Raw genomic sequence first — 19665 nt, forward strand, 5'->3', positions numbered from 1 at the left:
AGTCCATTTTCTACGTCTACTTCTTTATTCCTGTCCTGCCCCTAAGTTCATTAGTACCTTTTTTTTTTAATTCCATATATATGCGTTAGCATATGGTATTTGTTTTTCTCTTTCTGACTTACTTCACTCTGTTATGACAGACTCTAGGTCCATCCACCTCACTACAAATAACTCAATTTCGTTTCTTTTTATGGCTGAGTAATATTCCATTGTATATATGTGCTACATCTTCTTTATCCATTCATCTGTCGATGGACACTTAGGTTGCTTCCATGTCCTGGCTATTGTAAATAGTGCTGCAATGAACATTGTGGTACATGTTTCTTTTTGAACTATGGTTTTCTCAGGGTATATGCCCGGTAGTGGGATTGCTGGGTCATATGGTAGTTCTATTTTTAGTTTTTTAAGGAACCTCCATACTGTTCTCCGTAGTGGCTGTATCGATTTACATTCCCACAAACAATGCAGGAGGGTTCCCTTTTCACCACACCCTTCCCAGCATTTCTTGTTTCTAGATTTTTTGATAATGGCCATTCTGACTGGCGTGAGGTGATACCTCATTGTAGTTTTGATTTGCATTTCTCTAATAGTTAGTGATGTTAAGTATCTTTTCATGTGCCTCTTGGCCATCTGTATGTCTTCCTTGGTGAAATGTCTATTTAGGTCTTCCACCCATTTTTTAACTGTATTGTTTGTTGTTTTGATATTGAGCTCCATGAGCTGCTTGTATATTTTGGAGATTAATCCTTTTTTGTTTTATTTGCAAATATTTTCTCCCATTCTGAGGCTTGTCTTTTTGTCTTGTTTATGGTTTCCTTTGCTGTGCAAAAGCTTTTAAGTTTAATTAAGTCCCATTTATTTATTTTTGTTTTTATTTCCGTTACTCTAGGAGGTGGGTCAAAGAAGATCTTGCTGTGGTTTATGTCAAAGAGTGTTTTTTCCTATGTTTTCTTCTAAGAGTTTTATAGTGTCTGGTCTTACATTTAAGTCTTTAATCCTTTTGGAGTTTATTTTTGTGTATGATGTTAAGGAGTGTTCTAATTTCATTCTTTTACGTGTAGCTGTCCAGTTTTCCCAGCACCACTTATTGAAGAGGCTGTCTTTTCTCCATTGTATGTTCTTGCCTCCTTTGTTGTGAAGTAACCATTTTAACTATTTCAGGATTAGTTTTCAGTGGTTATCTCCATAATACATTTTTTTCCCCAAAGGGAGTTATGCTGTGTCTTCTCAACTTTAGACATTATCTATGGAGTTTCATTATGAAAGATGATGCTTAAATTCACTTGCACCCCCATAGAGTTATATCCCTATTTTAATTTCTCTTTTGATTGCCTTATAACTTAAATACTTAAATCTCTATTTCTTGTTCCATAAAGTATAGATAGTATCTCTTGACTCTCCTACCCTCCACTTCCCCATTTCCTTCTTCCACATTCTGTTAAAAGTACTTTTATTTTTATATTTTCAAGATGTACCACATTTATTACATTCTGGTTTTTAGCCATAAATAAGTCTTTGCTTTTTCATAGGTTGATTTATTTCAAAAAGTTGATTTTCATCATTCAAAAAAGAAACTTCATACCCTTAGCAATCACTCCTATTTCCCCCTCTGCAAAGCCCCTGGTTATCACTAATCTATTTTCTTTCTTCATGTATTTGCCTATTCTGGACATTTCATATAAATGGGATTATACAGTTTGTGGTATTTTGTGTCTGGCTTCTATCAGCATAATTTTACTGAAAATTTCTCCATGATGTAGCATGTATCAGTGCTTTGTTCCTTTTTATGCCAGAATAACATTCCATTGTATGGATATACCACATTTTGTTTGTCCATTCGTTAGTTAATAGCCATTTGTTTTCCACTTTAGGGCTCTTAAGAATAATGCTACTATCGACATTCATGTACAAGTTTTTGTGTGAACATATATTTTCATTTCTCTTGAGTATAAACCTAGGAGTGATCTTTTTCTTTTTTGTACTTTCCATTTTTTTCTATCTTTATGTTTTAAGTGTGCCTTTTGTAAACAATACATAGGATTTTGTCTTTTATTCAACTGGACAATCTTTGTTTATTAGCCTGGAGCATTTATTAATCAGGAAAGCATAAATGATAACCACGATGAGATATCATTTTATGCAGTAGTGTATTGGTGAGGATATATATCAATGGGGACCCTTATACAGTTGTAGTAAGAGTATAAATGGGCATAATCATTTTGGAAAACAATTGGGCTCTATCTTAAAAATTTGAACAGTCACATACACAGTGATCTAGCAATTCTAGTCCTGGGTATATATGCAATAGGAATAATACCACTTGAGCAACAAGAAGATAAGAACAGGAATTTTAGAAACAGTGTTACTCATAATAGCAAACATCTGGGACCCAAGTATCCATATTAATTAGAATGGACAATAAACTGTCATAGTCATACATTTTGGATATCATGGTATATCAGTATATAAAATGCTTTTCCTTCTTTATGGAGCTATATAATTTCCCACGATATGCATGTACTATAATTTATTGGTGAAAAGTTATGTTGTTTCCAATCTTTTGCTGTTATGAAAAACACCGTAGTGAATAACTTTGTAATATGTCATTTTACAATAGAAAATATTTACAGTATATATTCTTATGAGTGTGAATGTGGTTCTGTAAGTTTGATAGATATTACTAAAATTCTCTCCATAGAGAATATAACAATATATACTGTCACCTTTAGTGCATGAGAGTACCTTTTTTCCTGTGCTGTTGCAAATTTCACTTTTTCCTTTCCAAACTTTCTACCTTTCTATTTAATTTTCTTGCATTATTGCATTCCAGTATAATGTTGAATAGAAGTGGTAATTGTGGACATCTTTGACTTCTTGAATTTTGAACAAAATAGTTAAATTAATTGTGAATCAAATTTTTTCATTATTACTAATATAATCTGGTGAAAAACCAATACTATTATTTGTAAGACAAAGAGCATTCCATCAAATAGATCTACCATAATTTACATAACCATTCCCCTATTATTATTTTCCTCTCATTTCTGAGATTCACATCACAATCCTCAGTGTTAGATGAGTCTGTTTGCAATTTATTTGACACAAGAGAAAACAATACCAATATATCCCACTTAACTGAATTCCAGCTTGTACATATAGCAATTAGATTAAGCAGATATACCAAGATACCTGCTTATCTTGTATATCCATTATTAAACATTTCCTTATAATTGGACACGTAAACCAGTTGCAGTTTTTCATTATTGTGAATTAGTAGGAACAAAGGAAGTAGACTTGGCATCAGTTCCCCCCTCTGCCACTTATTAGAGATGAGACCTTAACCAATTGCCCACCTTTTTTAGGGATCGGTTTTCTCATGTGTATTAGTGACAATAAAAGTACCCATGTCATGATACTTTTATGAGAATTATTTAGTGAAATATGGCATGTAAAGTGCATAAAATAGTTTTGGGAACATGGAATGTGTTCAATAAAAAGCTATTATGATCATCGTGGTACTCAGTAAACATTCTGAAACATTACTGTTTTGTTTTTCCCTCTGGTACAATCAGGCCCTTTCTGAGATGGCATCTGTGATTCAGCTATTCAAAATTTAATAAAGTTGGTGACTCTGTGACAATGTGGAGAAGTCATGTCAGAAAATGTGATTTGTACTGGGGCTGTCAATGCTGTAAAGGAAGTTTGGGAGAAAAGAATAAAGAAAAACAATGAAGACCTGAAGCGAGAGAAGGAATTTCAACAAAAGTATGCTATAACATGTTTATTATCTTGAATTAGCAAAAATTCATAGGATCCTCATTATTAAAAATAGTATTTATTAAATGCCTATTATTGAATTTGATAGAGGTTTCTGTTTACTGAAAACCCAAAATATAACTAAAGGAAGCACCTGACAATTAAGTGTGGCCATGTGATGGGGGCCACAAAAAATACAAGTGTCTGTAAGTGAAAATAGTAGTTGTCCTAGGAGTCTGTTCAACTTTCATCAAAGTTTGATTAGTATCATTTAGTCTACTTTTCAGAGATTGTTTGTTCAACATTATATTCCCTAGGATCTAAAACAACAACTGGCAGTAGAAGGTACAGTAGATTCTCACCTATTTAAATAGCTGTGAGTTCCAGCCAGGGCCCCTGTGGATCACCTGATTCCTCTATTTGGGCTATACTTAAATAGTTTGGCTCTCACTTCCTCTGCCTCACTGATACCAACCTACCTTCCTCATTGGATATCTCCAAATTATCCTACTACTCTTGCAAGGATGGCCCCTTTCCTCATAGATTCCATGTAGCCCCCTACAGTTATCATTTGTTAGGTCTCTTTCTAAACATTAAATGGTCTTGCAATATGTACAAATATCAAACCATTATGTTGTACATCTAGAACTAATATGTTATATGTCAGTTATATCTCATTTTAAAAAACGGTCTTGTGTCAGCAAATAACAGAAAACTCAACTAAAAATGGGTTAAACAATAAGGAAGTCCTGAGGTAAGGCAATTCCAAAGCTTCAACAGTTTTAAAGACTCAGCTTATTTTTATCAGTGTGTCAGTTTGGTCCTCAGGTTAGCTCCTCTCAGTGTCACAGGATGACTGGTATACTTCCAGGCATCACAGCCAGGCATCATTATGTTATCAGAAGAGCAGGAATTATTTATTTCTGTATCTTCTTTAAGAATGAGAAAACCTTTCTGAGGTCTCCATCAAACTTCTCCTTCACCTCTCATTGGCCAGAATTGGGTCATTAGTACACCCCTGATCCAGTTACCTTCCAGAGAAATGAGATTGTATGATTTAGACAAATTAAGATTTATACTTGGGTAACTTGGAGGAAGTGTAAACACTTAGAAATAACTGGCATTCTCCCAGCAAAGAAGAGGGCTGGCACAGCACTGCACTGAGTCACACATTCAGGCTTTTATCTTGTTGCTCAACTGTGCATAGTCTCCATTCCTTTAGGAATGGACTTTAGTCACCTCATGGCCCCAAATACATAGATACACCAACTGTGGCCAATGTACTTGATTCTAGCCTGCAGGAAGTTGCACACATTACTATTTCTGCTAACATCTCATTAGCCAAAGCTTCATATGACCCATACCTAGCTGCAAAGGAGGATGGCTAAATGAAGTCTTGTGCCCAGTTAAATTTAGAGGATCTGTTACTGAGGAAGAAGAGGAGTAACAGATACTGGGGAATGATAAGCAGTCTCTGCCACACATAGGTGATGTTATTTTCTCCATTTTAAAGATGGAAACCTGAAGGATAGGTCTAGGTAACTTGTCAAAGATCACACGGCTAATAAATGTGGAACTGGTATTCACCTGTATTCATACCTAAGCAATGTGACTCAGTAAGCTTATATTCACCTTAGGTCTTAAATTTCCCTAGACTGAAATGTGTAAAACTACTCTTATGATACATATTATGTTTATATTATACAATTATGACAAACTTGACTCAAGTACTCTTTTTAAAAGAAATTTTATTGAAGTATAGTTGGTTTACAATGTTGTGTTAATTTCTACAGTACAGCAAAGTGACTCAGTTATATGTGTATATATATATATATTTTTTTCCATTATTGTTTATCACAGGCTATTAAATATAGTTCCCTGTGCTATACAATAGGACCTTGTTGTTTATCCATCCTATATATACTAGTTTGCATCTGCTAATCCCAAACCCCACCCCACCCTTGGCAACCACAAGTCTGTTCTCTATTGACTCGAGTACTCTTATAAATCCTATCCACTTTTTAAAAAACCATGGTCAGAAATCACGAGTTGGTTCTAAACTCTTGAATTTCACCTGTTATATGTGTCTAGTTAAGAATCATTTAATTTCAGCAGCTTCAAGTTTTCTCTGTACAAAACAGGCAAGGGGTAAAAATGTAATCTAAAGCTTCTTCTCTCAGCTAAAAGAGACTAAAGGTTTAGCTCAAAAAGCCTTAAGTTTAAACAGAAATTATTCTGTCTTTGGATGCCAAGCTGCCTTGAAGAAAGCAAGCACTTGGGTAAGAGTTGGTATAACAACATTGGAGAAAGTTTTTAGATAAAATAAAAGGGTTTTAGAGGAGGTAGAAAACTTCTGTTCAAAACTTTGAAAGAACATCAAGCCTAAAATAAACAGTGTAGGAATTATAGAATACTAGAGCTAGAAGAGACCTTAGATATTATTTAATCCAAACCCCATGTTTTATTGGCAAGGTCCTTAGAGATGAGATGTCTTGCCCATGGTCACCAAATTAAGTGATACATTCTGGACTTAGATCATAGTAATACAGAGCCAGAAAGAATTAATGAATCATTTAAGAGATGGAAATAAACTTGTTTAATAATAGTTAGCCTCACTTATTAAGGACAGAGCTTTTTGTATCCACAATGTCCAGCATAGTATTTGGCATATAATGGGTGCTTGATGAATTCTTTAATTGAAATTAAACGTTAGGGAATAACACACTTCATTGCCCATCATTAAATCTTGCTCTGAAATACATATATTTCAGTGAGTAATAAGTAATTAATAATCATTATGTCTACTGTTTAAATAGTTCTATTTTTATAAAACGTGGTGTAATTGAATAGATGGCAGTATACATTTTGTCCCACTTAACCACACCTATTGGAAGCTTAGCTGTTCAGTCTAGAAGGCCACACATAGCCATTGCCACAGTGCACTTGTTAGCAGATTAGTTAACTTTCAGACAAGCAGTGGATGAAAATACGCAGACTCCACAGAAATGTTTTGCAAACACAAACATATATAGACAGCAAATATTATACTTTTAGAGATATTTGGTTTTCTGTTCATTAAAATAAAATCCTCACTGAAGATCAGTTAATATGCAGAATTGCTAAGAATATATATTAACTCTTAGATGTCAAGAGAATTTTGGCAAATAAATATTCAAATTAATTAAACCTATCTTCTTTGATGATTGCTTATATTTCTTTATTATGTATCATTCTAATAGGCTAAAAGTGCAAAATTTCAATTCTAAACTTATTCTTTATTTTTCATACATGAAAAATTTCTAGTATAGAAATAGAAAACCTTCTGCAACCTTTTGTTAGTCTTTTTTTTTTTTTTTTTTTGGTATGCGGGCCTCTCACTGTTGTGGCCTCTCCCGTTGCGGAGCACAGGCTCCGGACGTGCAGGCTCAGCGGCCATGGCTCACGGGCCTAGCCGCTCCGCGGCATGTGGGTTCCTCCCGGACTGGGGCACGAACCCGTGTCCCCTGCATTGGCAGGCGGACTCTCAACCACTGCGCCACCAGGGAAGCCCTTGCTAGTCATTTTTATAAGCTTGACATTATTATTATGTAAGTTTGCTATGAACCAAAAATCAGTAGGATGTGCTCTAGAATTTTGTACATTTTTACATGTGAAAAACTAAATCTGGATATAATAGAATACAGTAATATACAATTTAACTCTGCAGTTGAACTACATCATTTGCAAGTCTTTAAAACATTTTTTATTAGATATCTATGAATTAGATATTTAATAAATGCAAGTCAAAACAACAGTGAGGTACCACTTCACACCCCTAGGATAGCTATGATCAAAAAGATGTACACTGGGCTTCCCTGGTGGCACAGTGGTTAAGAATCCGCCTGCCAATCCAGGGGACATGGGTTCGAGCCCTGGTCCGGGAAGATCCCACATGCCACCGAGCAACTAAGCCCATGCGCCACAACTACTGAGCCTGCGTGCTACAACTACTGAAGTCCACGTGCCTAGAGCCTGTGCTCCACAACAAGAGAAGCCCCTGCAATGAGAAGCCCGCGCACCGCAACGAAGAGTAGCCCCCGCTCACCCCAACTAGAGAAAGCCCGCGCGCAGCAACGAAGACACAATGCAGCCAAAAATCAAATAAATAAATAAATGAATAAATAAAATTTAACAAAAAAGAAATGTGACATAAAAAAAGATGGACACTACCAAATGTTGGCAAAGATGTGGAGCAATCAGAGCCCTCATACACTGCTGGTGGGAAGGTAAAATGATGCAATCAATTTGGACAAAGTTTGGCAGTTTTAAAAAAGTTAAACATTGAGTTACAAAATGACCCAGCAATTCTACTCCTATGAATATACAAACTCAAGAGAAAACATACGTCTACCTGAAAATGTGTACATGAATGTTCATAGTAGCATTATTCAGAATAGCTAAAAAATGGAATTGACCCGGATGTCCATCAACTGATGAATGGATCAACAAAATTTGGCAGAATATATTCGTCTATAAAAAGGAATGAAGTACTGATACACGTTACAGCATGCATAAACTTTGGATAAAACTATGCTACGTGAAAGAAGCCAGACACAAAAGACCATATATTATATAATCCCTTTTATATGAAATGTCCAGATTAGGCAAATATAGAAAAGATAGAGATAGAAAGTAGAGACAGAGATAGAAAGTAGATTATTGGTTGCCAGGGGCTGGGGCAAGGAGGAATGGGGAGTGACTGCTAAGGGCATGGGGTTTCTTTTTGAGTGCTGAAAATGTTTTGGATCAGATAGTGGTGATGGTTGCACAGCTCTGTGAATATATGAAAAAATACTGAACTGTATACTTTAAAAGGATTTTTATGGTATGTGAATTATATCTCAATAAAGCTGTTACAAAAAAATCTATGGAGAGTTAAGGTACTTTTCAAAAACTTAAAAGTAAGGCATTTATTGTATTAATCATATTTATAATTCTTGAAAAATAAATTCTTGTCTGATTTCCAGACACTATCAATCAAATGGTTGTTTTTGATGGGTCATTTTTTCATACAAAAGTGAATGCTACCTATGTCATTACCTGTGAACTAAAATGATTTCCTGGTCTCCTAGGCTAGTGCGAATCTGGGAAGAACGAGTGAGCTTAACCAAGCTAAGAGAAAAGGTCACCAGGGTAGATGGAAGGCTCATTTTGAAGATAGAAAAAGAGGAATGGAAGGTAAGCTTTATAGAAGTAATATTTGATTTTTTATATTTCACATTTTGTGGGAGAGAATGATTCTTAAATTATGTGCTTAAGTCTGGAATAGTTAGGAATTCTAATTTTAATAATGTACCAAATGAATCTGGGCAACATGAACTGAAAATTAATGTAACTTCACAACTTTTTATTGCAAAACTTCAACCAATGTGCTTTAACTCGGCCTAAATTTAAGTCATTTGTAATATTTCTCCCACTAATCCTTCTAATAAGCAATTTCTCATTATCCGTAAAAAGGTGACCATCTGCTTAACAAAAATCGTGTAGCTTTTTCAAAGCAAATGCTCAACTGAAAGCAGTGGAAGGTGTTTTAAATAAAGCTTTGGCCTTAAAGTAAAAACAAAAGCAAATGCTCAGTTAAAACTTCACAAAATGGAAATGTATATTAATTTTTTTATTAGGTCTACAACCAGATTCACATTATCTCCTCTTTCTTTCTTTCCCTCTCTCTCTCTCTCTCTCTCTCTCTCTCTCTCTCTCTCTCACACACACACACACACACACACACACACACACACAAACATAGTTGCTTAATTACATTAGGCCTACTCTAAGTTTGACAAGGGCCACCTCTATCCCTTGAGTCAGTGTTTGTTTTCACACATATTGGTATATTTAGCTAGGGGGTTAGCTCCTGTATTTTGTCTTTTGGCTACTTTAGGCTGAAAGGGAAAAGGCATAGAGTTCAGAATAGTTGAAACTTTTAAAATTCTTAAATTAAAAGAAAATGTGCTTTAAAAAACTAAACTATTTCAAAACAGAATGGGAAGAGAAGTTTGAATTGATTAGAATGATCTTTTTGGTTCTCTATAATTTCAATTAGCCACCATATTCTCATGTTGAGTAACATATGTACTCTAGTTAAGCCTAATAAAATGGAATCTTTAGAACACAGCTCTATGTGTGTGCAATATTGACTGAAATATGTTATTTCTGTTTATGTTATTATGATTGGGGTTTGAAGGTTTAGCACCCGCCAAAAAAGGAAAGTTCTTAAAACTTAGAAGTAGCACAAAGTATTTGGAAATATAACCCATTAAAGAAAAAATATTCCTAAGTTCTTTTACAAATCAAATAGTATCTCTACAGTCATATTTCTGTATGTCATGATACTAAAATAATTTAAGTAATATAGTAACTCTTCCATTTTTTTTACTTGAGTTTAGACCCTCCCTTCTTCTCTACTAAAACTAAATCAGCTACAGGAATGGCAACTTCATAGAACTGGCTTGGTGAAAATTCCTGAATTTATCGGAAGATTCCAGAACCTTATTGTGTTAGATTTATCTCGAAACACAATTTCAGACATACCTCGAGGAATTGGTAAGGAAAATTGCTTTTATTCCTGTGTTTTTCACTGAGAATTTTTTTTTGATACATGGAATAAAGACCTCATCTTTATATAGTCCTGAATCTTAAAATTTTAAACATCTACTCTAAACTGAAGCTTCCAGGGGATTCAAGCCTTCTGGATTTACTGAGGTGATTCAAGATGAGATTTCAATGCAAGAGAAGTCTCTTTGGAAATAATATTGTATAGATTCTGGAAACAATATCGTTGGTTTGGTTATTCCTCCTAGAAGGGAACAAATTGAAGACAAGAAAGAAAATTAGAAATAATTCCTTAAATGAGGAAAAAAAAATCCCCAAATGGAAAACTGGTCAGGATATAGTATAGATAAAACAGAATGAAAAGAATATTTTTGTTTATAGCACTGATAAATCACCAGCTCTTTATCTGAAGAAGGGGCAGGACACACAGTGGGAAAAGGGAAGAGCCTAAGTGTGAATTTGCCAATATGAAACGGGCAAGTAAATTATGCTGTAATACTTAATAACGGGAAACATTATTTTATATCCCTCTGTTCTTTATTGTGTATTATTTTTCCGTAGGACTGCTCACTAGACTTCAGGAACTGATTCTTAGTTACAACAAAATCAAAACTGTCCCCAAGGAACTAAGTAACTGTGCCAGCTTGGAGAAACTTGAACTTGCTGTTAACAGAGATATATGTGATCTTCCACAAGAGGTCAGAATGATATAAATACCTATGATTTTATTTTCCTTCTACTGGTGGTTTACTTCTCCACTGTGTGATCATTAAAAATAACACTAATGGAAAAATGCTATAAATTTTATTTCAGAAAATATTTAGTGAAAACCATTTCCTATTATTATGAAGCATGTTTTTAATTAGAGAAAGATTTATTTAGCATAAAAAGCTATTTCTATTATTGTCACAGTACTGACATTATTAGTGATCTCCTTGAAGGCCAGAGTGAGAATCTTATTTATTTCAATTCCCAGAATTGAAGGCACAGCCTAGGTTGTAGATGTTACTTAATGCCTATTGAATGAATAAATGATTATCATAAAGCACAGACAATGTGGTGACAGAAAAACTCTTTTGTTTATTAGTTTTTATAGGTGATCAGCTTTTGAGATAGAGGTAAAGTAAAAAGACATGAATTCTTCAGTTTAGGAAAAGTGTTTTCTAGCTTCCTAGGCTCTACCAAGTAAAGCAAGGCAGTGGGCTTGGAAAGCCCTCAAAGTTTGATTTGGTATGATATCTTGTTCTTGGTAAGACCAAACTGATCATAGAGATATAGACATTCCTATTATTTTTCAAGCATATTTAAGGCTCTTAGAATCAGCAAAGGAAATTTCCATGGTGCTTTGCCTTGAAAACAATGATTTTGCAAGATAAAAGTTAAGAAAAATAATAAAACTCAAAATAAAAGACTATTCCCCTTTCCCACTTTATCTTGGTAAGAATGTCACTTTCCTCCCCAAACCAGTAAACATGCACCAATTATTGTTGCTCTTGCAAGTAAAACATAGTTTCTATAGCTATATCCATCTGATCTTATAATAGTTCAGTTTAGTGAAATGTATACACTTGATTATGATGAAAATCATGATCACAGGGACAATTTCTTTATACCTAAAAGAGGGCCAATAAACATTTTATTTCTAATTTTTAATTATTGTGATTTTGTTTCTAGCTTTGGTTCTGTCACTAAAAAGCTATGTGAATTTGGGCATGTCTCTTAACCTGTCTTTACCTTAATGTCTTTACTTAAAGAAATACGTTTTACAGAAACAAATAGTGAACTGAGATCTTGAGCCTGGAATTATTTCCAAGTGTGGCCTTTAAGTAGCTGTGTGGCCTTGAACACACCACTTTACATAACTAGGTCTCAATTTTCACATATGCAAAATTAAGACTTAGATGATAATGGTTTTAATATCTTTCTTCAAGCTTTTAAAACCAAAGGGTTCTAGTCCCACTGAGAAATCTGCAACAGGAGACTTAACTCTCAGTCATTAAATTGCACACACTGTAACACACAAACAAATTTATGCTAAAGTAAAAACAATCTTTTTATACACTATTCTGAATCATTTGAAAATTTTAAAAGTCTGATGACAAGTTTTGAAAAGTGTTTTATTCATGACGAATTATAAAGCTAGAGAAATATCACCTACTAAATGGAAAACTGCATTTTTGTATTACCCATAAAACACTGTATTTGTGCATTTTTTGAGGTGTTAAAGTTGTGGAATGAATCTGAATGTGCCCTGAGATAGAAATAAAACATAGAACTTGCCTAGCTAAATGGAGAGTCTTTTGTAAAAGTTAACTAAATTCTTACATTTTGAAATTTTCACTACAGAGGAAAAAGAAATTTAGAAATTTTGCAGCTTTAGGTCCACGAAAACTTGAGTGTACATCATAGCTCCATCATTTCTAGTCACATGGCCTCTATAAACCATTTTGTCCATAAAAGGGAAAAAAGGTACTCACCTTGTAAAGTTGATGAATAAACTAGAGCTATATGCATCAATGTGAATACATATAAAGACTGATATTGAGAGAAAAAAGCAAGTTAAAGAAAGATAAGTACAGTATCATCATCTTTAAATAAAATTCAAAAACATATAAAAATATAATTTTGTTTATGAAAATACACAAAATAGTAATATATAGAGAGAGCTATATAGAAAACATATATTTATGTATAGTAATAAAAACATTTTTAAAATGCATGGGAATAATAGATACCAAATTCAGGATAGAGTTATCTTCAAAGAGGAAGAAGGGAGAAGTACATTGAGGGCAGTCATATTGATATATCTGTTTTCTTAAGCTGAGCACACTGGTGTTGTTATATAGTCTTAATAAATGTTTTATTGATGTTTTCATTTAAAAAATAGAATTACCAAACAGTAAATTCTATGACTGAGATAATGTTATGTAAAGCATAAGGCACGGGCTTCCCTGGTGGTGCAGTGGTTGAGAGTCCACCTGCCGATGCAGGGGACACGGGTTCGTGCCCCGGTCCAGGAAGATACCACATTCCACGGAGAGGCTGGGCCCGTGAGCCATGGCCGCTGAGGCTGCGCATCCGGAGCCTGTGCTCCGCAACGGGAGAGGCCACAACGGTGAGAGGCCCGCGTACCGCAAAAAAAAAAAAAAAAAAGCATCAGGCACAAAGAAAGGGGGTTAACAAAAGTAACTATTATTCTGAAGTTTGGGTTTTCCCAAGAAAATCTCAACTACTAGATAAAAGGAAAACATAATATATATTTACTCCCAGAAAGAAAAAAAAAAGCTTCTGCCAGGCAGGTGCTATAAACCCTGGAGCTTGGTTATTTTGGAAGATAAGTTTTCTTTGAATAGATGAACTTTCTATGAGAGAGTTTTTCATTTATCTGGAGGTTATTTAGCATTATTGTTATCTCAAATTTGTTGTGGACTGCTGTGACTAAAGTGCAAGCATCGTGTAGACAATCCTTGATGTGATATATCTCCTTTACCATTGTGGGTGTCCTAGTAGTTTACGTTGTGGACATTTATTTTGAAAAACCTTGCCTTCCTCTTCAGCTCAGCAACTTGTTAAAGCTTACTCACCTTGATTTGAGTATGAACCACTTTACTACAATCCCTCCTGCTGTGTTGAACATGCCTGCCCTTGAGTGGCTTGATATGGGAAGCAACGGACTTGAACAACTTCCTGATACTGTAGAAAGGTAACATAAATAACTTTTTTTGCTACCAAGAGACGTGTTGAAGCTCTCTATGATAAATAAGAAAGAATAAACAAAACACAGGGGACCCCAAGCATAATCAATCACAATAGATCCATTTAGTTCCAAATAATGTATGCTACTTTTTAACAGAATATATTCATGTACTCCAAATTTTAAAAAAAGGGTTTTGAGGAATTCCCTGGTGGTCCAGTGGTTAGGACTTAGCGCTTCCACTGCAGAGGGTCGGGTTTGATCCCTGGTCACGGGACTAAGATCCCACAAGCCACGTGGTACAGCCAAAAAAAGAAAAGGGAGGGGGGCGAGTTTGGGAGAGAAAAACTGGCTATCTGACTTGAACAAATTGACAAGAATAGGCCACAGCAATAACAACATTGCTTAGTGCATGCCAGGCACTTCTGTGCACTTTAAAAACATTGAGGAAACTAATGTAGAGATGATAGTAAATTGCTCAAGATCACAGTTAGTAAGTGTGCCAGTTAGGATTTGAACCCAGGCACCCTGGCCCCAGAGTCCATGCTGTTAACCATTATGCATACTTGCCTTGCCCTAAATGGGCATATTAATAATTTCTGAGTTTCCTCTTAAGACTCTAATTCAGATTAGATAGCATTTTAGCAGTTCTTCTGCAAGAAATCCTATGAGAACAGTGAAGAATTCTAGAATACATTGATTTAATTTCTACCACTACATGATGAGAGCTATACGGTAGATAGAGATTAACTCCCTTGTTATAGTTTCCCTAAAATCAGGTAATGTGAAGTCAGTTAACTCAATATGTATACTGGTTAAAGGAGATGTTATGCAAGATGACATTTAAAAAATTTTTGGGTTAATAAGAACCAGGGTTTTCATATTACATGTGATTAATCACAGAAACCTCTTAATTCTTCAGAATGCAAAGTCTACACACATTATGGCTCCAACGGAATAAAATAACACGCTTGCCAGAAACAATCAGCAATATGAAAAATCTGGGTACTCTTGTTCTCAGCAACAATAAACTGAAAGATATTCCAGTGTGCATGGAAGAGATGACCAATCTAAGGTAAAAGTTGTAGACACAGAACTGACATGTTCCTTTCTGGCTGCAGAACAAAGTAACATAAAGAAATTGTTATTAACAGATTTGAGTTCTCATTCACATAAATGAATACATTTAAAAATCTTTTCCAACTTTGAAATTCTATAATTTATAACTAGGATTAATATAATACTGGTCTAAATTATTCAAGAAAGAATCCTTGAAACTAAAGCCCTACTGGGATTTATCAGCTTTAAGGAATGCCCTGTGTTGGTGACATTTTCCTGAAAATCATCTTTATAACTGCTAACAAACTTTATCCACAATAGTTTTATCCACGATAAACCAAAACCACAAGAATAGTGATTATTTGCCTCCTAAATAACTACAAATGGACAAGGCAATTATGTTAGAGGTAAATATAACTTTTTACTAAGTTAATTGCTAACAGAACTCCCTCAAATAACTTCTGAAATTTAATTTCCTGACAGCATAAGACGTGAGAATTCACACCAAATCCCACAACTTTCATAACAAAATCATTCATTTACTTATTCAGCAACTACTGAGCCTTGTACTAGATGGTGACGATACAATGATAAATAAGACATGCTGTATAAAATATGCAGAAAATTTAAGTTCATAGCATTAATTGTATATTTGAGATGCATTAGGGTTGCTCTTGGAAGTTCAGGTGTACCACATTAAACATATGCTATGGACTAATAGTTGCTTTTACAAGCTTGGAAAATAAGTTGTCTAAAGCTAATATATTTTTCTTCTAGGAAAGAAATTTAAAGATTCTTGGGATATATCACATCTCTCCAAGATGTTCAGTTACTGAAACCAGTTTAAAAAAAAAAAAGAGTAATTTAGTATATTACCACTTGATCTTTCTCCAGGAAAATAAATGTACACTTCTATGGCACCTATAAAAATACTGTTTTTTGGTGAACTGCTAGGTTTGTCAACTTCCGAGACAACCCACTGAAATTGGAAGTAACACTTCCTCCCGGTGAAAACATAGATGAGGAAGAGGAACGGGAATTATTCGGCCTTCAGTTTATGCACACATACATACAGGAGTCACGGAAAGCAGGTATGAGATTTGTATATAACACAGGTTAAGAATTATTTTTAGTAGAGGAATGCATATATATATATATATATATATATAAATTCCTTTATAGACTTTTCATTCCATCTTACCTTTTGTCAAATTCTGATCTCTTCGTTAATATTGTTGAAGGAAAAAAAAGTGAAATTCTAATCTGTTCACGATTTTGATAAAGGCTTGGAGAGAAAGGTTGTAAAGATACTGAAAGTCTTTCAAATAGAGTCAGGAAATAAACTTCTTTGGTCAAGCACTTGAAGCATGACCAAGTGAATGAAGATGTAATTCTTAAAGCTTCACTACCTCATTTTATCAATTTGTCATGTCAGTTTACCCATGAACACTACCTTCCCTGGCATTTCCTCTTTTTCTACAATAATCCACAAATAGCAAAAAGAAATATTTTGACTAGGAATGAAAAATATTTTGCTACTGTGCCTAGGAATGAAAAATATCAAGAGAACATAGATTTTAGCCAACAGTTAAAATGTGAGTTTTTGATATATAGATTTCAATCACTTTTATCTCTGATAATTTAGAATTAAAACCTCTTTTTTGTTGTTTTTTTAACTAAGGAAGGAATGACTTTAACTTAACCCAAGATTAGGGGAAGAGGACAAAGAGCATAACTCTCTGTTAATAAAAAAAATAATAGGACTTCCCTGGTGGCACAGTGGTTAAGAATCCACCTGCCAATGCAGGGGACATGGGTTCGATCCCTGGTCCAGGAATATCCCACATGCTGCGAAGCCATCGCAATGAGAAGCATGTGCACCGCAAGGAAGAGTAGCCCCCGCTCACTGCAACTAGAGAAAGCCTGTGTGTAGCAACGAAGATCCAACACAGCCAAAAATAAATAAATAAAATATAAAATTTTAAAAAAGCTTTATAAAAAAATAGTATAGTAATGGAAAACATGGTTTTATAATTCACTAAAATGTGAAGAATTTTTTAGTTAAAAGGTAGAATTTAGTTACCTCTTCAAATAGTTACTTTGAAGAGCAGGTATAATCTGAGCAAACAGATATGAGAGTATTTTCAGCTGGAGAAAATATTTTTACCAACATCCAATGGAGGTCATTAGATCTGTTGTAGCAAGGTCACAGAAACAGTAACATGGAGGTTAGACTGGAGGAAGATATGTAAAAAAGCTGTAATAGGTTGGGGCCTAGGTTTGAAAAGTAGAGTATAAATATATAAAAGTCAAGTAGGAGACAGAATTGATGACTGAAGATGAGAAGAGGGAGGAGTCCAGGATGAATCTGTTTTTGGTTAGAGCAACTGGATGAATGGTGATGCTGAGATGGGGAAATGAAATATAGAAGCTGGTTTGGTGGTAGAAGTGGAACATGAGCTTCAGTTTTAACAGTAAATTTGATATATCTGTGGGACATGCAGGAAGAGGTAGTTGTGTAGATCAATCTAAAGTTCAAGGAGCTTGCTGAACCTGCAAATTCTGCAGGTCGAGAAACAGCTATATGCATATCCCATGTATTCACTGTCTCATGTAATCTTAAAGGAAATAAGCAAGGTTGGGGAAAACAATATCTTGGTACAGCTGGCATGTTGAAGAACAACCTTATCTTCCCATAGAGGACTTGGTATCATTGTCGGAAACATTCATTGGGCCACAGGACTCTATCAGTATAATTGTGTGTGTGTGTGTGTGTGTGTGTGTGTGTGTGTTTTATGAAATATAACAGAGATAATGCCTGTTGTAGGATAGCTTTTATTTCTGGGCATAAATTGTTGAATGAAGCAAAACAGATTGTATAACACAAATTAGCATTGCCTAACTGAGTAAAATCAGGTTAATTATTGAATGACGTATTATTATCTTCATTTATGTTCTCTTGATTTGGGGGCATAAGTAGTTAATTTAAACAAACTACCTTATTTTAATAATATTTGACATAGAACTTATAACAAGAGAAAAAAGGTTACAACTTAAACAGAGATAATAAAACCAAGTCTGCCTATTTCATTAAAAATATTGTTATGAATTAGTACTATTAAAAACGGTTAATATTTATTGAGTACTTACTCTGTACTTAGAACTGTTCTAAGCATTTTAATGTGTTATTTCATTTAATGCTCATAACAACCTTGTGAGGTATTATTATCTTCATCACGCCCATTTTAAGCAGGGAATTGAGGCACAAAGAGATCAAGTAGTAGGGTTGGGATTTGAACCTAGGCAGTCTCATAAGACATGTAAGGTTAAACTGAAGTAGAAAGGTCAGAAACTAAAAATGAGCTAGACTTCCAATTTATAATTAAGGTAATCATAGACCTACAAATAATAGTTACCTAAGAATATCATTATAATATCTACAATCAGTAATTCTGTATCTTTGTCTTGGCAAATGTACAATGATTAAGATAATTTTTACAAATAAGGCAGAAATAAACCAAGGATAAGATGAGGAAAAGACTAACAGTCTTACCATATGTTTGGTTTAATGTTTTCTTGTGCATAGAAACTGCTTATGAGCTAAATGAGGCCTGAAAGTGAGGTTTTTGGTATCACTATCTAATTTCTACTTTATTCCAAATTATTTTCCCAAACAGGAGAGAATATACTTATATTTGTTCTTGTATATGTAAAAATGACCTTTTAAAAGATATGACACCTAATTAACTTCAGAAGTTATTTGCAAATTTCAATTTAATTTGTGAATTAGGCTTACAAGTATCTTTTTGGAAGTTCTCACTAGATAATTAACTAATTATAAAAATGAAGTGAAATAGTTTTTTTCCTTGAAAATATCTTTTTAGGGGCTTCCCTGGTGGCGCAGTGGTTGAGAGTCCGCCTGCCGATGCAGGGGACATGGGTTTGTGCCCCGGTCCGGGAAGATCCCACATGCCGCGGAGCGGCTGGGCCTGTGAGCCATGGCGGCTGAGCCTGCGTGTCCAGAGGCTGTGCTCCGCAGCGGGAGAGGCCACAACAGTGAGAGGCCCGCGTACCACACACACACAAAAAAAAAACCCTTTTTAGTATTGGTGTCTGTCATGGACAAATTCTGATAATATTTAAACACAGGTATGGCTCTTGAAATCTGAAGGTGAATTCATTAATTGATGGTGAACATCTCTGAATTTGTTTGCAGTAGAAACAAATAATCACAATTAATTATTCTTTCCAGATCTGCCTGGACAAAAAATCCATACATAAACCAACTTCTCAGATTGGTCCTTGTTATAAACTGACAATTGATTATTACATCTTGAACTTGAAAAATAAAAAGTATTAAATAAAACCAAAGGAAAGTAAGTTTCCAAAATTAATGCAAATAGAAAGTTAATGTGCTAGTTACATGTTGACATGTTATGTGTGTTTCAGGTAACCAAGTCAACTACTCTACTACTTTACCAAACTCTATAAATGCTGATGGATAATATAATTCAAGATGCCCTGCTGAAGAGGATTACTTTGGGAATTTGGTGAATTCTCTAATG

The 19665-nt window shown here is 34.6% G+C and overlaps 1 protein-coding gene across 2 annotated transcripts; it reads left to right on the forward strand.

Moving 5' to 3' along the window:
* Positions 1 to 3634: 3634 nt before the first annotated feature.
* LRRC39 (leucine rich repeat containing 39) lies at positions 3635 to 19632 on the forward strand. Of its 2 annotated transcripts, XM_081223664.1 has the most exons (8): positions 3635 to 3765; positions 8868 to 8973; positions 10182 to 10338; positions 10909 to 11045; positions 13905 to 14050; positions 14964 to 15116; positions 16055 to 16191; positions 19550 to 19632. In XM_081223664.1, exons 1-8 carry the CDS (start codon positions 3653 to 3655, stop codon positions 19603 to 19605), a joined length of 1005 nt encoding a protein of 334 aa, XP_081079790.1. In that variant the 5' UTR covers positions 3635 to 3652; the 3' UTR covers positions 19606 to 19632. The 2 variants fall into 2 exon arrangements, with proteins under 2 accessions (XP_081079790.1, XP_081079791.1); XM_081223665.1 differs by lacking the exons at positions 13905 to 14050; positions 14964 to 15116; positions 16055 to 16191; positions 19550 to 19632 and adding an exon at positions 13235 to 13451.
* The last annotated feature ends 33 nt before the right edge of the window (positions 19633 to 19665 follow it).

The sequence above is a fragment of the Mesoplodon bidens genome (genome assembly GCF_964165515.1).
Source record: "Mesoplodon bidens genome assembly, chromosome: 2".
In the NCBI taxonomy this organism is placed as follows: Eukaryota; Metazoa; Chordata; class Mammalia; order Artiodactyla; family Ziphiidae; genus Mesoplodon; species Mesoplodon bidens.

Coding starts and splice junctions, on each gene's coding strand:
- LRRC39 (XM_081223664.1), top strand. CDS start 3,653: ATGTCAGAAAATGTGATTTGTACTGGGGCTGTCAATGCTGTAAAGGAA. Junction 3,766..8,867: donor GAGAAGGAATTTCAACAAAA/GTATGCTATAAC, acceptor CTGGTCTCCTAG/GCTAGTGCGAATCTGGGAAG. Junction 10,339..10,908: donor AGACATACCTCGAGGAATTG/GTAAGGAAAATT, acceptor ATTTTTCCGTAG/GACTGCTCACTAGACTTCAG.